This window comes from Clupea harengus, chromosome 14 (genome assembly GCF_900700415.2).
Source record: "Clupea harengus chromosome 14, Ch_v2.0.2, whole genome shotgun sequence".
NCBI lineage: Eukaryota > Metazoa > Chordata > Actinopteri > Clupeiformes > Clupeidae > Clupea > Clupea harengus.
Window position 1 is genome coordinate 24,911,796 of NC_045165.1, and position 19,470 is coordinate 24,931,265.

The following is a 19,470-nucleotide window of genomic DNA, read 5'->3' on the forward strand; positions in this document are numbered from 1 at the left end:
TGCCCACATTTGGGGAAACTTCTGTAAAATTTTACACCGGCTGTTCATAAACAAAATAACAACAACAACACCACAAAGATGCATCTGAGAGAACTGGGCCCTAACAAACAGGCTTGGGACCACCATTTCTCCTACAAGTAAGACACATTGCACAAAACTATTCATCTTAATTCAGGAGCTCATCTTCCCCTGGCCTGCCTAAAGGTGTAAACAGATACGCTTGTAGTAGACATGGGGTATGGAGGCAATGCTTATTAATAACTATAATCCTCATTAAAAGCATTTGTCTTGCAACGTGCTTTACAAGAGATGAAAGCTATTTTTGACCTTCTGAACCTTTGCTGTGTACATTCCAGAGAAACAGAAACAGAGGCATTTTCTAAAGACTATAAAGCCACACTGAGGATTAACCATTGCATTTTCATTTCAATCCGACTCCCTCCAGGTAACCGACAGACCATTTAAATGTGCTTTCACACTTTAAAACAAGCAGCCTGACATTATCTCAGGTGACATTCAAAAACAAGCAGTGTAAATGTCCATGTTAATTACATGTCAACGAGGCAAAGCCTGCCAACAGCAACAGGTCTCCCTGCCGTAGAGCCCCTTCTCCTCTGAACTCAACTTAACTCTGCTGCAGAAGGTAAACAACAGAGGTGCTTACGAGATCGCTGGTGCACCGCTCCTTTCGCTTGACTCCAAGACCTCTTTCAAGAAACAGGCGGCAGGGTATCCAGTTTTAAAGAGGTGAGAGATTAGACAAGAAAAGAAAATGATGTTGAAGGAAAAAAAGACGCGTTTGTTTATATCCACCAAAGCCAGTCTGTTTTGGGACACAATCAGCTCTGTTGTGCGCCTGAGTGGTGGAGCAGCGCGCGGCGCGGCGCGGTGGACTGGAGCAGAGCGGAGGCGCGCTCCCGCGGGTTCACCGGGTTTGCAGGAACCTGATTCTAAGCCATTAGGTCAACAGCGGAGGACGCGGGCCAAGCCATGACTTAAGCTGCTCACCGCAAATCCCACACAGCTGCACACAACCTCTCTCTCTCTCTCTCTCTTTCTCTCTCTCTTTTTCTCTCTCCCTCGCTCTCGTTTTCAACGTGTGCGCGCAAACTCTCTCTCACACTTTCTCTTTTCCAAAGACTTCACTTCACTTTCGCTCTCACTCTCTGTTTCTCACTCTCTCTTCCCCCTCTCTCCTTCTCTCCACTCTGTTGCTCTCACACACACACACCCCTCCTCTCCTGCTCACATACACACACGTGAATGTCTTTCACAGCTGCACTCGTTCTCTGTCTCGCTTCTCCAATTTCACTAGCACACGTGCAGCTCTGAGAGGGTGGGGAAAGAAAGGGGGCAGTGCGTTCTTCCGTGTGTGTGTGTGTGTGAGTGAGAGAGAGAGAGAGAGAGTGTGTGTGTGTGTGAGTGAGAGAGAGAGAGAGAGAGTGTGTGTGTGTGTGTGTGTGTGAGTGAGAGAGAGAGTGTGTGTGTGTGTGTGTGTGTGAGTGAGAGAGAGAGAGAGAGAGAGAGAGTGTGTGTGTGTGTGTGTGTGTGTGTGTGTGTGTGTGTGTGTGTGAGAGAGAGAGAGAGAGAGAGAGAGTGTGTGTGTGTATGTGTGTGTGTGTGTGTGTGAGGGGGGTTGAAAAATGAAAAAAAAAACGAAGAAAAACTACAAGCACGGTTCCATCTGCACTGTAACATTGTGTCCACAATGAGATAGACACAATGTCACACAAATATTCTCACAGACGGACATGCTCACATATACTATAGCATACACACACTCTCTCTGCCTCTCTCTCTTTCTCTCGCTCTCTCTCACACACACATGCATAAACACACACACACACACACACACACACACACACACACACTCTCCCCTCTCTCTCTCTCTCTCTCTCACACACATGCATAAACACACACACACACACACACTCTCCCTCTCTCTCTCTATCTCTCTCTCTTACACAGACATGCATAAACACACACACACACACACACACTCTCTCCCTCTCTCTCTCTCACACACACACACACACTCTCCCTCTCTCTCTCTCTCTCTCACACACACACATGCATAAACACACACACACACACACACTCCCTCTCTCTCTCACACACACATGCATAAACACACATGAACAGATTGAACTGGATAGCCCTTTGGCCTACATGACTGTGAGTTGAGAATACCAACCAGCAACCTGTAGAAGACTAGGGATTTATGCACACCATATCTCATACAAATATCACACACACACACACACACACACACACACACACACACACACACACACACACACACACACACACACACACACACACACACACACAAAGTTCAGCCTGTTATCATCTCCTCTCCTCTCCTAAACATATTCTACTCCCAGCTATCAACCTGAGTAAATCCACAACAGAACTGCCTTCCAGATAGCTTATCTGAAGTCTATATTGTTCCAAGAGAAGCCTATATTCCCAGCAGCATGAAGAAAGGCCTGTGGACCACACCAGTGCCTGCTTTCAAACAGACAACGGACTCAGGCAAGCGAGCAAGGACCTGAATTCTGATGGCCGACAGACTTAAGCAGAGAGCCCACCACCACAACAGCAGCAACAGCAGCAACTAGTGGCACTTATGCAGCGCACAAAGACACAATGAGTGGCCTAATGTATGCCGAGGAGCCGCTTAGGTCTGCCGGCTCATTCTGACATGGCAGGAAACAGCTCCGAGATGTCAGGATCCATTACAGTAGAAACACAGGGGCCCTGCTTTAGGCAGGCCCTTTATGCTGGGGGACAGAGAGAGAGGGAGAGAGCGAGAAAGAGACAGAGACAGAGAGAGAGAGAGAGAGAGAGAGAGAAGGTAGAGATTGAAGGAGAGAGAAAAGGGGGAATGGAGAGTGAGAGAGAGAGAGAAGGAGAGAAGGGAGAGAGAGAAAGTGAGAAATAAGAAAGTTTAAAGAAAGAATGAGAGGTGCTCCTGGAGCTCTGAGGGAGGAGGGGGGAGTACAGTGGGCTTACAGTAGTTGAGTGGGGGTGGGGTGAGTACAATGTTAGTAGGGGGAGGGGAGCGCAGTGGCTATACGAACCACAGATTTGTTTCTGGGCATTTGCCCAAACGTAAACACCCCCTTTCAGACACTCTGCATCTCGGAGAAAGACCTAGCAACACTGAGAGAAAGTGAGAGAAAGAAAGAGAGAGTGAGTGAGTGACTGAGTGAAAGACAGAGTGAGAAAAAGAGAGAGTGTGTGTGTGAGAGAGAGGAGGAGGAGAGAAAATGAGGAGGTTCTAACTGCCACAGGAGAGAGTTTATTGCTTTCACATGCATGACTTGATAGCACCAGGAAGACAAACTTATGCTGTATATGAAGGGTCAAACTGCTTCTGTCCACCATAAAAATACAAACACGCCAAATTTTTTTCTGAGCCATCTGGCACCTTTTATCTGTAGAATTCTCAACCCTTAAGACTCATGCAGACACACCGCTGGAGTGTAGGCACACCACTCTAATGAGACTACTGCTAATATGGATATACCGATGAATGTAACATGAACAAATAACACAGGGTCAATCTAATTTCTAATCTCATCACTGCCAATACCCTGTCAGTACGAAATTAACTTTAGTTGTGTCTTTTCCAGTTTCCTGTTGTTTGTTCAGCATTGTTGTTAGCTTAACACTGTCTGGCAAAAGGAGTTATTAGAAGCTTAGAGTACTTCTCTGATGTCGGATAACATTGTTTCTAGCCAAGCATTGTTGCTAGCTCACGTTAGCACAGTTTGGATTATGAAACACGAATGGACGTTGATTGAGGCAGAACAAGGACTGGCCTAGGCAGCACAATTGGGATCCTTCTGTTGCGGTCAAAAACAGGTCACATACAAGTCCAACTGCAAAGGCTCTGGTGAGGGTTTGACAGGCCCCAATAATCAATTGGAAAAAGTGAGTAATACTGCATCCTGTTTCCAACAAGAAGAATAACACACAGCAACAAGAAAGTTAACGGAAGAAATGTATGCCATACCGGTAATACAAGTCATTTTGGATCATGGTGGTACAAAATAGCACTTTGTTATACGACCACGTCCCCATTGTATTGTGGTGATGTTTCTGCTGAGTGTGGAGGTATTTTAAGGCACCTAGGTGGAGCCCAGATCCTTTCCTTCCCTTTGTTTGTTCCACTGGAAGTCGAATGGCTGGTAGAAAAAGCCAGGGTCAAGATTCCCCTGGTGGTAACTGTTAAAACACAATATTCTCCAAAACTATCCAAATCTTATCCAAATCTTAGGTCAGGAAGAATAAATACAGATACCCAGCTAATAAGTCTAAAGAATTTAGACCTCAGACTGTTGCTTCAACAGACTACACCCCAACCCTCAAAAGCAGATTATCGGACGCTTTGGTGAAGGGATCTCTGGAGTCACAGGCTCTGCTACCGCACACACATGGCAGGGCATGAAGTGACCATGACGTAGGTGGAGTTCACATGTTTACCCATAACCCTCTCTGGACAATGCTACGCTAAAGATCAAAGGCCCTAATTCAGCCATTAGAACCCAGCTAAGCACTGTGCAGCCATAACTAGCAACCGTGGTTTGATGTCTCATATTAGCTATTGTTGTCACACCTCTTTACTCATATCTGAAATGTCCATCAAAGACACCATACATGAGTGACACAGTGTCCTTCCATGAAACAGGCGGATCCATTTGTAATGTCTCCGGTCCAACGGTGCCTGTGCTCCTGTCTGCCGCCGTGCAAACAGAACTTGATGAAAAGATCAGCTGATAGGATGACCAAACAGGATGAAGTCTCTAAAACCATCATCATCGTAAAAGGTATTTCCCTCATGCTGCCCATACTGGAACCGATGCTCCCTTAGTTTAACACATGCTGTATTTGCTCACTCTTGTGAACCCAACAGGATGTTTTAAACAGTGCCTTGATAACTATCACACATAGCTCTGTCTGACATCTCAGCTCTACCCGTATTCACACAACAATCACACAACATATCTACCTCTAATGTCTAATATATGTCTCGAAAGCCCACAGACCTCCACACAATGCAAGGACATTCTCAACAAATAGAAAATTACATTCTTTTTTTCCACCAAATAAATACACTATGAATGAGCTATGAATGCACATCTTATGGGTTCTGTATGTAATCATCTTATGGGTACTGTATGTACTGAACTGTACTGAAGTTCAGCAATAAATTCTGACATGTTTACAAGCCATATGAATCATTCCCTGCCACTGTTTATCTCCCACTGTGGGAGAATACTGAGTATGACTTATAACATCAGTCAAATGCACATCAGGAGTATCGCCAACATATTAGTTAATTACTTAATTACATTAACTCAACTACATTCATGAATTAATGAAGTAATGAATATTAATGACCAATGATGTTAGTCATGCACGTAATTTAACCAGACAATGCAAAAACAGCCGACCACTGTTGATGAATCTGCTTAAGCAGGACCTTAAGAATTACACCAATAGTTCTTCACGGTTCATTTACTACCCAAACCAAATCAAAATGTTTTTGTGTCAAACAGTTAAGATTCAAACATCTTACCACATAACCAACTTCCAGTTTTGTTTTTAAGTAACAGCCAGTGTTAATAACTTTATAATTGTTCATGAATATCTTAGTAATGCTCATGTATAAATCCACCTCTTTCACTGACAAATCGGATATAAACACTTCAAGACCCTATTCACTCTGCCATTTCCTTAGCCTTCTACAATAGCCCTTCAGTAACCTCAAAGCCCTGGAACTAATTCCATTGTTTACATCAGTAACCAATTGCAAAACTGCTCCTAATAATGTGAGCAGTCTCTGCAGTGTGAAAACCCCTTCCCTGACTGTGCAAATCCCGCCCTTGTAGCATGTTTTACTTTCTCCTGACTAACAGCGACCCCAAAGCTCTATACACACTGGGTCATGTGTCCTTCTGCGAGTAAAACAGGAAATAGCTCCACTGCACAAACGGACCCTTGTGATTACATCTAGTTGCTGAAGAAGAAAAAAAAGCGAGAGAGAGAGAGAGAGACAGTGAGTGAGTGAGAGAGAAAAACAGCAGAGCAAGCAAACTTGTTTTCAGGCAGTGCAACTTTTCAGCAGGGGCCAACTCGGCACGGCGGCCCTCCGCTCTCGTCCACGCACATGGGGCTTTAAAGAGACGGTTTCCCTTTAAGCTCCGCTCCGTAGCCAGCCTCTCCTGGAACACCTGAAGTCAGCAGAACCCCCCCCCCCCCCCAAAACACCAAACAAATAACACACAGGCACCTACCCATACACAAGCCAGGCTCTCCCCCATACACAAGTCCACTTCACAGAGCTGTCCCTCTTGCACACCTCACTTAAGCTCGAGGAGAGGATTGCTCAGAGAGAGAGAGAGGGAGAGAGAGAGAGCGAGAGCGAGCGAGGGAGAGAAAAAAAAGAAAAGGACAAAAACGACAAAACGAAAAGAAGCATGAACATTTCTTTGTCTGGGAATTCAAGGTCAGGTGATTGCCGACAGGAATTCTGGTTGGCTAGAGAGGACTTGCAAGCGGTTGGCGGCGAGCCAGGAGGCTGTCTTGCTGCGCGCGGCTCGGGAAGTGCGCTACGCTGCAAACCTCATCTTCCCCTTGCGCTCGCTCGCTTGCTCACTGCCGGCTTCGCAGCTGCCTGTTGGTTTCCATAGCGAGAGCAGAGAGAGAGGGTCGCCGCGCTGGAATGAGGAGGGGGGAGGGTACGAGGCGATGGAGAGAGAGAGAGAGAGAGAGAGAGAAAGAGGGAGGGAGCTAGAGAGTACGATTGAGGGAGTGAGAGAGAGAGAGAGAGAGATATATCAACTGTAACACTAGGCCTACGAGAGAGAGAGAAGTGAACCCCCTGCCCCCCTCCCTCCTCTCACTCTGTCTCTCTCACTCCCACTCTTTCTCTCTTTCTCTGAAAGCAAGACGCTGGGTTTCATTCTTCATGCTGCCACCCTTTCGGAGCCTCTCAGTAACTGATGCCCTGCAGGCATAAAAAAAAACTGAGAAAGAAAGAGAGAGAATGCAGATAGAGAGAGAGAGAGAGAGAGAGAGAGTGAGTGAGAGAGAGTGACTGGATGTGTGTGAGAGTGCATGTAGGAGACATACAGACAGCAGAGGGAGAGAGAGAGAGACTTAGAAAGAATGCAGAGGGAAAGAGACATCGAAGTGAGAGAGAGAGAAAGAGTGGGTAGAAAGAGGCTGAGCATGAGCACGTCCAGGCCCTCTACCCCCTTCACGTGTCTCCCCCCTGCCAAGGGAAGGTGCAGAGAGAGACGGGTTGCTGGGACAGATAACTCCCCAGGCCTCAGCCTTAGAACAACAACAACCGCGCCGCCAAACAGGAGACTCCTACGGAGATTCCTCACCGACTTCCCTAAAGATAACGTGCTTATTCAGGGAAAAAAAGTGTTTTCCTTTTTTATCTTCCCCTTTCTCACTTTCTGTTTTTTTCAGCGGAGTCACTGAGTTCAAAAATCCAAGGCTCTCTTTGTGTGGAAAATGTGGCTCTGGTTTCCCTGGAATTTTACGACTCTCGCTCACGAGACGCTGGCATGTCCTGCTAATTTGGCAATAATTCAAGCCTCTGACACATTTATGCCTGTGTCCAGTGGGGGAATGGCAAGAGTGTGTGTGTGTGTGAGTGTGTGTGTGTGTGTGTGTGTGTGTGTGTGTGTGTGTGAGTGTGTGTGTCTGTGTGTGTGCGCGTGTGCGTGTGTAATGGGCTGCCCGAACAGTAGGCCCCATTCTGTCACCATGGAAACAGCTCATTATGTAACTCTAAGACTCTCACAGGATGGAGCGTCGCTGCCAGCCACAATCTCCGCCATGATTGGCCTGGACAATACACATACACACATATGGTTGCGCATGCACACACACACACACACACACACACACACTGATGCATGTATGCATGCACACAATAACGGTGGTTTACTATGAACACGATAAACACATACAGAAATGTTACCAATAGTTGGCACACATACTTCAGCTTAAGTACATACAGTATTTTACAAAGCAAGGCTCAGATTATTCCCACCAGCTGTTACTTAAACATGACATCAACATAGAAATACTGTTGGAAATACCGTTAGAATTCAACAATGAAAAAACTAAACAAACCTTAGTTTGATTGAAGCTGGCAAGCTGTAGAGCTTGGTTACCATAGTTACAACAAACATGTTCTGGAGTGTTTAAAATCTATCCTTTTTTGAAGTGGGGTTGAGCCATTGAATTAGGGTGTCAATTAACTGCACACAATATAATGTAGGTGTCGATTTACCTACCTCTTCTTCATGTCAAATTCATAATATGAGTTATTTTGTTTGATAACACTACTGCTACCTCGAGACAGCAGCCTGGCTAAAGGTGAAGGTCAGGTATTTAGCAGATGCTTTTATCCAAAATGGCGTACAGTCAACTTGCAGTGATCGGGAATCGAACCCTGGTCACTACTGTACCACCAGACCCACAGCGGTGATTACATTCCAGAGCAGTGGGCCAGATTATGTCTTCTCCTCCAGTTTATTAGCATATATACTGTATATATATCAGTATAATATGTATAGCATGCATAGTATTATGTCAATAACATACATGTATACCTATGTGACGTGTCATGTTCCCTGCCTGGAGGCTAGAAACAGGTTTGACATGAAATACTAGCCCACCTCTCTGGATCGCACATCCATTGGAAAGAACATGGCGATCACATGCAGTCGAACACACATGAACAATAACATGAAGCACAGGAGACCACGCGAGAGGATAGATGCTTCAGGCTCAAGAGCCCCGATTAAGTGCCACATGACAATTCTGGGCCGACTCGACTGTCGACTCGACAGTGATACGTCATTGAGAGACACAGTAGTGCTACACAGTGACATACGAACAGCCGTATGTGAACAGGGTGTGGCAAAAGAAACAGGACAATGATTGTACAGTATGCACTATGGTGTGTGTGTGTGTGTGTGTGTGTGTGTGTGTGTGTGTGTGTGTGTGTGTGTGTGTGTAAATGTCAAATGCAGTGTCCCATATCTAAGTACCCTCAAGTGTCCTCTGATTTACATATTATGGGTCGGATTGACAACAACCTGATTATGCAAATCAACCTGGATCTTAAAGCATATAATTATCATTAGAAGTATAATAACTATTATTACTACTATATTTAGGGTTCCTCCGTCAGGAGGAAACCTATTGTTATTGTAGGTATTATTATTATTATTATTCTTGTGCCATTGAAGTCAATGGCAGCCCCTAGAACCGTATGGTAACTTTTTCTGAAATTTGGCACACTCATTAAGGACAGTGCCTTCTTCACTCACACCAAGTTTCATGTCTCCCACTAGACCACACTAGCGCCACCAACGGGTCAAAGTTGGACTTTTGTTAACACTGTAACTTTTGAACCGTTTGACCAATTTTTTCCCTGGATCAAGACGAATTCAACACACCCTATGGCGTCAATTTCCGGTTATATAGATTTTCCGCAATTTCCGGTTTTATCAAAAACCTTTGAAAGGCATCAACTCCTACAATTTTTGTCAAATCTTCTTCAAAATCACCAGAGATGATCTTCAGACCAAGCCTCACAAAAGTTCTTCAACAGAATTTTGATCCTCACAACCGTTTGTCCGGTACAGCCACTGAAATTCAGCAGAAAAGATGCCAAACAGGAAGTAAAGTCATATCTCAGCAAATCTTTCAGATATCAACACCAAACTTGGTAAGCACGTGGGAGACACTACAACATGTTCCCATGTGCAAAGGCAACTTCATATCTTCAAAAATGATTGATATAAAGCAAATTGCATTAATCGCTAACGCTACAACAATGCTTTACACATTTTTCATTCAAAAAGTGATACTCTGATTCAATCACAAGTTCATATGAAGACACTTGAGAATGTTTAGTACACAAATCTGAAAAAAAGTTGACTGTAAGATGAAAAGTAGATTTTTGGTGAATATTTGAAACATGCATGCTTGGCTAATTGCTACCACCATTTCCAATGTAATGTCTCCCTCTCTCCTCCTTCGCTCCCCGTGCGGCTTGCCCCAATTCTCACAGACACAAACTTTCACCTGACACACCAAACGCTTGGCAAGACGCACACACACCATTTCATGACATTGTGGCCTGACCAAGGCCCCGCTCTCTCCTTAGCTTGAAGCTTGTGGATCTTGACAGTATTGCATTTCAAATTGAATATCCCATTGGTAAGTCTGCAGCATGGATTTTTCTATACAGTGACAAATTGTGCAGAATATACATTTTTCCCTGGTTCACAAAGTCTCAAGAACCCATAATGTCACCAGCATGGATATTTCTCGACAGTGACAATTTGTGAATCATTTAAAAAAATGACTTCAAATCAGCCATTGATCCAATTATCTGTCCAATGTTGTGTACATGTATGAAATACATGTCAGTGTCATGTCAATTTTGTAATGATTGGAATGTTGAGGAGGAACCCGCCATTGCTGCCTGCAGCTATATTGTTACTATTATTATTGCTGTATATTAAATGAAAACTAAAAAGATGATTATAATAATTATAATAAACCCCTTAGGATCTTAATACTATTGGCTATTAGGCACTGGTAATATTTTGCCAAATAAAATATTATGATATACACTGATATATTTTCCCCACCTCTTCTTGATATTATTTTTTATATTAATAGTTAATGCTATATTTTAGATAGCCATGGTTTTACCCCTAAAGGTTGATATAGCACTTCAGTAGCAGTTTTTTCTGACCAATGCATTGATGAAATAAATGGTACCGTCATGAGATATCAGATGACCCATCAAATACACACAGAGTGTTTCACCCTCACCTAGGGATCCCTCAGTCCTCTCTTACACTCTCTCTGTCTCTCAGTCCTGTCCTGGACGTGGAGCCTATCTCTCTCTTACACTCTCTCTGTCTCTCAGTCCTGTCCTGGACGTGGAGCCTATCTCTCTCTTACACTCTCTCTGTCTCTCAGTCCTGTCCTGGACGTGGAGCCTATCTCTCTCTTACACTCTCTTGGTCCATCCCTATCTGTTTCTCCCTCTGCTCTTCTCTGCTTCCCTTCAACACCCCCTCCCTCCCTCCCTCCCTCTCTCTCTGTCGGGGACAGTGGCTAGCAGTGGTCACTCACCTGAATCTTCCACTTGTTGAGCCACTCCTCCCTGGTCCTCTTGCTAATGTAATAGGGGTCCCCGGCCTGGAAGGTATCCCTGGGCATGGGTCGCTGCCGGAGGCTGCCCCGCACGCCCCGCAGACGCCCACTCACGCCCTGCTGGAAGGCGCACAGGAGTGAAGGAATAAGTGAGTAACTCTGGGCTGTCTTACGTTCTACTTGCTGTTTTCTGTGGTCTCAAATGAAGAAGGCGTAGCAAGAAGCTGTCAACTGAGGGGGGTCTGATGGCGGAGGGGTTGTGGGTGTGACTATGCAGGCAGTAGGGTAGGTAGGGTAGGTAGGGTGTATGTAGGGTGTAGGTAAGGTGTAGGTAGGTGTAGGTAGGGTGTCTCATCAAGAGCAGATCTAATTGATCTTCATGTTTCAGCTGGGTAACATGTAGGTGGAGGAGGTGTAGGATTGAGGTCTTGTACTCTAGATTTTTTGTAGTGGGGTTCCCGACATGTTGATTGGCGGGTGAGGTCTGCAAGCATAGCTGAGTCTCTCACAGGGAATAAGAAGGGACCACAGAGCAAGCGTAGGTGTAGGTGGGGATCTGAGCAGGTGTACAGGAGGGGGCTCCACAGGGGGAAATGGGGGTGTTCACCGGTGGTTTTTGGTTGGTAGAAGTCCAACAGGTGCTGACAGGAATTTTGGTTGTGAACACTAAGAGAGGTATTTAGGGAACTGAACATGTGTGTGTGTGTGTGTGTGTGTGTGTGTGTGTGAGTAAGTGTAGGGATAGGTTGAGTATTCAACATGTATAAAGCAGCTTCTACTGGAGGAGACTGTAGAGAACCAGCCCAAGAGAACCACTGCAGGTGTATTTGATAGTTCACATCTATCTACCACTAGATACCATTTCTTTCCTGGCCCTGTTATACATTCTCAGCCCCGTGTGTGTGTGTGTGTGTGTGTGTGTGTGTGTGTGTGTGTGTGTGTGTGTGTGTGTGTGTGTGTGTGTGTGTGTGTGTGTGTGTGTGTGTGTCTGTCTGCGTGTGTGTGTGTCTGTCTGCGTGTGTCAGTGCTCAGGTTGTGAATCTTACCTCACTCTTTCCAGAGTCTCCACCATCCTCCTCCTTCTGTTCCACATCTAGAGAAGAGAGACCACATGACAGCCTCAGATTGAATGTTATTTAGAGTTGTGTAAACCATTTTGAATCCAGGAAGATTAAGAAACCTCAACAGAGGAAGAGGAAAAGAGAGAGGGAGAGGGAGAGGGAGAGAGAGAGATTTAGGGGATTTAGGAGAAACATCTGAGTGACAAACTCATCTATTAAAGGACAATGTAAAGGAACAAGTTCCTTGGTGGTGTACACTACTGGATATCAGGCCCATCCTGTAAACCTCCACCACAGAGGCCCAGCCTATAAACCTCCTTCCTTAAATCACACCAATGCATCTGCACTGCCTTTCAGGGGGTGCCAACATAGTGACTATACACTGGTCCTGTGGTGGTCATTGTTTGATGCCATTTTAAACCATGGCAGTCCTGACAATATAATAAGGGACACAATTCTGAGGTAAAACAACCAGTAAATCACACGAAGAGTATCATGAGTGTCTTGGGAACACAAGGACAGAATTCTGAGGTAAAACAACCAGTAAATCACACGAAGAGTATCATGAGTGTCTTGGGAACACACGGACAGAATTCTGAGGTAAAACAACCAGTAAATCACATAAAGAGTATCCTGAGTGACTTAGGAGCATAATGCTCTGTAGACACATTGGCAAAGCATACAGTACCACATGCACAGAATAGATGTGTTAAGATGTCATTGATGTCGACGGTCACAGTCAGGACATCTGTCTATGTCTCATGATGACAACTGACCGCATGAACAAATACGACAGGCGAAAGAGGATCTGTCTGTGGAGCAGCGAGACAGACTCGCCACAGGAGCAGTGCGACTCTGCATCTGTCAGTCTGCATCTATCTATCAGTCTCCAGCAGCAGTGAGGGTCCATCAGCCTAACTCTATCCATCAACAGTGGTGAGGATCTGTCTGTTGGTCCGTAGGCGCTGATGGGATGATACATGTGGTTCAGTAGTGCAGTGTGGGGCTGACGGCAGCGGTAGGGGAATTCTGTCTGCACGTCCGCTGGAGACACCTGACCTCAGAGAGTCTGTCTGAGCAAGGTCAGCCTTTAGAGAGTTAGTTTCAGCCGGTTAGCGTCTGCCATTTTGGTGCCTAGAGCACTTTTCCCCTAGGCACCAGTGAGGACAATCAGTGTAGGCTTTTGGTTAATGTGATCATCAGTCACGAGGCATTTGCAGCTCAGGCGGCGGGCTCTTTATGGCTTTGGTGCCAAAGCGGTGCATCATTACACAAAATGTCGGGGATCAATTTCGTTCTTCCTGGGCTGAGGTTAGCCGTTGAAATGAATGGAGGTGGTAATCCGTCAGTCTCTCAGGATCTATAACACCTCCATGGTCTGTGCTGCAGGTGGAATCAGATCAGCCCAGTTGGTCTGTCTGTGCTGCAGGTGGAATCAGATCAGCCCAGTTGGTCTGTCTGTGCTGCAGGTGGAATCAGATCAGCCCAGTTGGTCTGTCTGTGCTGCAGGTGCAAGCAGACTAGCTCAGTGGGTCTCTCTGCTCCGCAGGTGGAATCAGACTAGCTCACTGGGTCTGTCTGTGCTGCAGGTGCGCCTAGCTGTAGCAGGGTTCCGTCTGCAGGGCTGCGGCAGAGCTTCACGTGGAAGTGGCTCTGGGCACCATGCCATCGCTGTGGCAACCCTGCCAGCGCAGGAGCTCGTCACTGAGAGGCCTGCTGCCTCTCTCTCGCCAGCGGCACCCGCAGGGCAGGTTGCCAGCAGATGCCACTGTTTGCGGCAACTTTATTTACCGAGCGCGTCAAGGTCAAAGCCTTCCTGCAGGGTACCGGAGAGAGGGAGACTAAGAGAGAGAGAGAGAGAGAGAGAGAGAGAGAGAGAGAGAAAGAGGACAGTGGAGGGGTATACACCTACAAAGAGTACACATAAGCAGTACTGTATATATGGATCTGCCCCCCCCACCGTGCTCAACTCAAACTTCCAGCTTGCGGTGCAGTGAGGTGAGCTGTGTTTGATTAATCTCTACTGTGTGTGTGCATATGTTTGCTTGTTGCACTATGGATATTGTGTTTTCTGTACTGTCTTACAGCAGAGAAAAATATTAAACAATGAAAGTAAATGTTGATTTAACATTTCAAATGTAATATTAACTGAAAAATATCTCAAAGCACCTCTTTCTTATAGTTATAGTTAGTTGTAGTTACAGTTAAGGTACTTAGCAGATGCTTTTGTTCAAAGCGACTTAAAACATTTGATAACAGCGATAACAGAACAAAAATAACGGTGAGTAAAAACAACGCATACATTTGGCAGTTAGAAATGATTTTACGTGTTTATGTGTTTTTGTACATGTATTACACCCAGAAATATCAAGCACTAGTGATAACAGCGTGCAGGTTAGGCACCATGGCTTACATTTGGTCGGCCGCTCCAGTTTCCTGCGGCCTCGTTTCCTGCGCGGGGGCCCCGGCCCCAGCAACGGCCCCAGCCCCAGCCCCTCTTCCTTGTCCTTCTCTGGGTTCTCCTGCTCGTCTCGGCTGGGCGCCGTGCCGTTCTCCTGGGAGAGGCTCAGGCTGGGGCTCGCTGCGCTCCCAAAAACCCCGTTCTCCAGAACCTTCTGCTCCTGCTTCAGCTGGCACACTTCGCCTGCTGTTCTGTCGTCATGGTGACCCAGATTGCCGTTGTGCACCTGATGAGGGCTCTCTGGCTCGGGGTGAGTCCTGACCACGGCCACTCCTGGACCCTCCATTCGCTAGAAGGAAGGAGAGAAACGTGTTTCATTCACACAGCACTTTTCTTTACAACTTGCAACTTTACAACGCATTAGCATTTCATTTGTAATAAAGAGAAGACACTCCTTGATCTTCTCGGTCTTCACCTCTGGACATGTAGTGTGGTAGTGTAGCGTACTGTTGTAATGTCGTAAAATGGCACATGCACGATTCCCATCTTGGTTTGACTTACATTGGGCAACGACAGGCCTGTTTGAATCAACATGACCTCTATTTGCCCTCTTCCAATAGTCTTCTGTTCTAACTGATGATGTGACATGAGCAGGTTCCTTCAGGACACATGGCATTACTGACTATACCAGTTCTCATTCACACAATCAGTGTGCTTCTATAGTCACGTCATTATGTGTTTTTTATGTGACAAATTGCAAGAAAAGGTTAAGAATAAGGTGAATATGGTTAAAAAAAAAGCATAAAGAAGCACACCCTCCAAATCTCAGATCAATCATGAAATGCTTGCATTATAATTTGGTGCACTCAAATTGTCTTATTGCAAAACCTGAACAAATGAAATTTGACACAAATCAACAAAATATAGCAAAGCAATATAGAAATCGTACACTGGTGCTGAGTTGACCAAATACTAACTATGTGTGAAAAGAGTGTTAAGGCGTAAGTAGCGTATTGACACTCTGACACATCACAGCAGCTATCACTTCCAGCCCTCAAGCGGCGCTGTGCAGCCTCAATGCCATGCTTCTACGTCTGTCTGCATATAAACAGGAGAGTGACTGAAGCCAGCCACCTTTTCACCGTCTCAGAGAGGAGCTGGCCTTCGCTTGAGCTGGCGGCCGACCAAGCTGTCACACGCAGAGCAGAGAGGATTGGGCCATGCTGTTGAGACTACTCAGTGCGTAGGCTGCCCGTGTGTGTGTGTGTGTGTGTGTGTTTGTGTGTGTGTGTGTGTGTGTGTGTGTGTGTGTGTGTGTGTGTGTGTGTGATATTCAGAAACGGTGGGGTATTCCAGAGAAAGTCATGTATTAACTCCATGTATGTGCCTTTATGTGTGTGAGCCGTATGGAGAGTCTCAGGCCCATGTTAACAGCTGTTGTTTAGCTTAGCGGTCTCTGAGGGGAGACATGAAATGTGTATTGACACAAGTGTGTGCTCACGAGCTCACGAGGAAGAATAATAAACGCACTAATGCTGGTGATTAAAATGAACTCTTTCTCTCTAGCTCCCTTTCTCCCTCCCTCTCTCCCTCCCTCTCTCTCTCTCTCTCTCTCTCTCTCTCTCTCTCTCTCTCTCTCACAAACATACACTGACTCACTCACTCTCATTGTCTTTCTCTTTTGGTACTGCACATCTTATAGTCTCCCAAAACTGTCATTCTATCTTCCAAATGGAGGAAAATATGGCTACGGGTGCCATTCAATACCAACAGATGTCACACAGAGGCCAGTAAGTGGAGTAAGCACTTCTACCTGGACTCCACTCAAGAACAAAAACATTGGGAGAAGAAAAAGCGGATCGCTTTATTGACCTCCGAGGAGGAATTTGTCCTCCGTCTTTGACTCCGTCTTACTACTTAACGGCAGGGCAGCCAAAGTCCAGCGGCAGGGGTTCAATTTCAGTGCAGAGGCCAGAGACTGGAGCAGCAGTAAGGACACGAGGATCTGAAACTTTAAATCCACACTATTCATGTGTTTTTTGACTGTAGGGGAAAGAAGGAAGCACTGCCCATGAGAAAAAAAAAGCATGTGAATAGGGGGAATACACACGCAAGCTCCATACATCAAGGGCCTGAACTGGGATTTGAACCCAGTAACTCTTTCTCACAAGGTGTCAGTACTAACCACTACACTACAAAGGATCAACTACCGACCACTTTGCTATATAGCATAAACAATCAAAGCGCTAATTGAAGCATTGGCATACAGGTGACATCTTCTAAAATATAGATCAACATATAAATCAACACTTCGTAGGGCCTACATTCTCAAACAATAAGTCACTGGGGCAGTTTGTTTCGAGTTATCACGTCAAGTTGCTTTTGAAGAAGAGGAGGGGGTTAAGCTCAACAACTGCACTTCAAATCACGGTTAATCTCTCTCACACAGCCTTTAATCGCTCTCTCCCTGTTTCAGTAGGGCCTGTGGGAGTACAGAGGCTTGCCCTCACGCCCTGTACATGCTATACTGTACATTCCTTCCATTCAGCCTCATTCTTCGGACTGCTTTGCAAGGACAGGGGAAAGTGGCAGGAATGTTTGGCGATTTTTCCAGGGGTGTTTTTTTTCCCCCTCTTCCTTTTTTCCCCTTCCACGGCTTTGTTTAGGACACTTGACGGACGTGGAGTCTTGCCTCAGAAGGTCTTCGTTCAGGAAGGAGCACCCCCACCCCCACCCTCACTGGGTGAGTCATTGCCTAGTGGTGCTTTAATACTCTCTGCTGTGCATGAGGACAACACAGTTCATATACACACCAGCCCAGGCTGAAGAATACCACAACCCACCAGAGAGAGAGCTGGTTCCCACGAAGAACTCCTTGAGGTTCAGGCCTTAAGCTCTGTTGAGCACTTTGAGACAATGTCTATTATTAATGTCACTATATATCAAAATATTGAATTGAATTGAACTGAATTGAGAAACTGAGGTTCTATCAAGAGCCCTCTGATGACATATTCCATGTAGAACTATTTTGACCCGGTTAGACAATCAGCTTTATTGAGGAACCATTTACCCTCTACAAAAGGTATTCCACAAGAACATCCCTTTCTAGTTTTAAAAAAGGTTCTCATCAAAGCCAGTTGAGAAAATAGGCGAGAGCGAGCAGACCGCACTGCCCGAGAGCCATGGCAAATATTCAGGAGGTTTACAATCCCCACGGGCCTAACGCCTGGCCTCCGTGACCCCCGGCAGATAAAAAACAACAAGTACATTTGAGGAAGCCACGAAGGGCCTCTGAGACAGGGTCAGGGTGAGGCGGCCAGGAAGGGAAAGGCACTATGTATGCCTTGGCAGCCGCTATGACTGGGCCTATATATAGACCCCACCACCCCGCCAAAAAAAAACACCTCCAAAAAATAATTCCATTTGTGGGTCTGGAGAAGGAAAAGTGGAGCACCTCTTCAGAGAGGAAGAGTCCCCTCCACCCCACCCCCTCCTCTTTGACTCTCATCACCACCAGAGGCCCCACCCACAGAGACAGGCAGCTTTACGATGCCACAGCGATATATTTCACCGTAACGACGGCAGCACGGTGTTTGCACTCAGGGTCACCTCTCCCTCGCAGGGCTTCCTCCTCATCACAACTCCTCCCCCCAGACCCTTCTCCTTCTCTCGCCTCGCTCGCCGTCCGCCCCTCCCCCGCCCTTCCTTTCGGCGATGCCCCAGGACTAACGACAACAACATCAGCTGCGCCCCGGTCTGTGGGAGCTTTCACACGCCCTAACATGCCCCGCTATTAGCCATTTATCCAGGAGAGGGATCTACTGAAGACCTGTGGAGACCCTTCGCTTTTTACAAGGGCTTAGAGACAAGGAGAGCCCTCAAGCCAGAGGATGAAAGCAAATGTGAGCGGAACAAGAGACAGAGGTGGAGAGGCGCAGGGAGGAACAGGGAGAGACTGTCTGGAAAGTAAGAGGGATAACTGGAGAGAAAGTAAGAGAGAGAGAAAAAGGGGGATTGCACAAGCTCATGTGTATGAAGAGGACTTGGTTAGAGAAAGAGAAGAATCCCATGAAAGGAGGTTGATCGATCAAGGGAAAAAGGGATAGAGACTAGGGGAGAGAAAGAGAGTAAAGAAAGATCAGTCCAAGAGAGGGCAAGAGAAAGCAAGGGAATGAGTCAGAGGAATGTTATGCAACCCTTTCGTTGATCTGGTAACCCAGACATGCCCTCTGCTAGGGGTCAAAGGTCAAACTAGGTCACAGCCCCAGCACAGCAGGGACCTGCTCCAGCCCAACCTGCCTCCCTTAGCTCACCACCCACAGACTCACATGGAAACAGATGCATACCAACCCCAGAGGCACTTACACTGGGCATAGGCTTCGGGAAGAGCCTATATGCACTGTTAAATGATTACTGTATGTAAATATACATGTGTGTGTGTGTGTGTGTGTGCGTGTGTGTGGGGTGGGGGGATGGGGGTGCTTTAGCCAAGTCTTGATTTAGACTCTCTCAAGCAGTATAAATGCACAAACAAATAAATAAATAAATAAACAAAGAAACACACACACACGTGAGGTGCAAACCCATACAGGGGTCAGGAACTCACCGCAAATGGCTTCTGCTTCCGGCCCGGCCGCCCAGGTTTCCTAGCGGGGCTGCTGTGGGCTGGCATCTCCATGGTGACAAACTGCTTGTCCGGCCTGCTGTTGTCACTCTGTGGGGCCAAACAGAGCAATGCCGTCAGCTCTCCCCTAACGACACGAATAATACACCGCAACATCGTCAGCTCTCCCC

The 19,470-nt window shown here is 46.3% G+C and overlaps 1 protein-coding gene across 5 annotated transcripts in view; it reads right to left on the minus strand.

The window, feature by feature from the left end:
- LOC105895721 (DNA (cytosine-5)-methyltransferase 3A-like) overlaps positions 1–19,470 on the minus strand; it is a 40,030-nt gene that overhangs the window by 12,859 nt on the left and 7,701 nt on the right. For 3 of the 5 annotated variants that reach the window (XM_031579750.1, XM_012822398.2, XM_031579748.1), the window contains exons 3-6: positions 19,283–19,390; positions 14,689–15,025; positions 12,261–12,307; positions 11,194–11,334 (exon numbers count right to left, since the gene is read on the minus strand). In XM_031579750.1, coding sequence (XP_031435610.1) covers positions 11,194–11,334; positions 12,261–12,307; positions 14,689–15,025; positions 19,283–19,390 — 633 coding nt within the window. The remainder of the gene's footprint in view (positions 1–11,193; positions 11,335–12,260; positions 12,308–14,688; positions 15,026–19,282; positions 19,391–19,470) is intronic. The other 2 variants (XM_031579751.1, XM_031579749.1) reach the window with 1 other exon arrangement.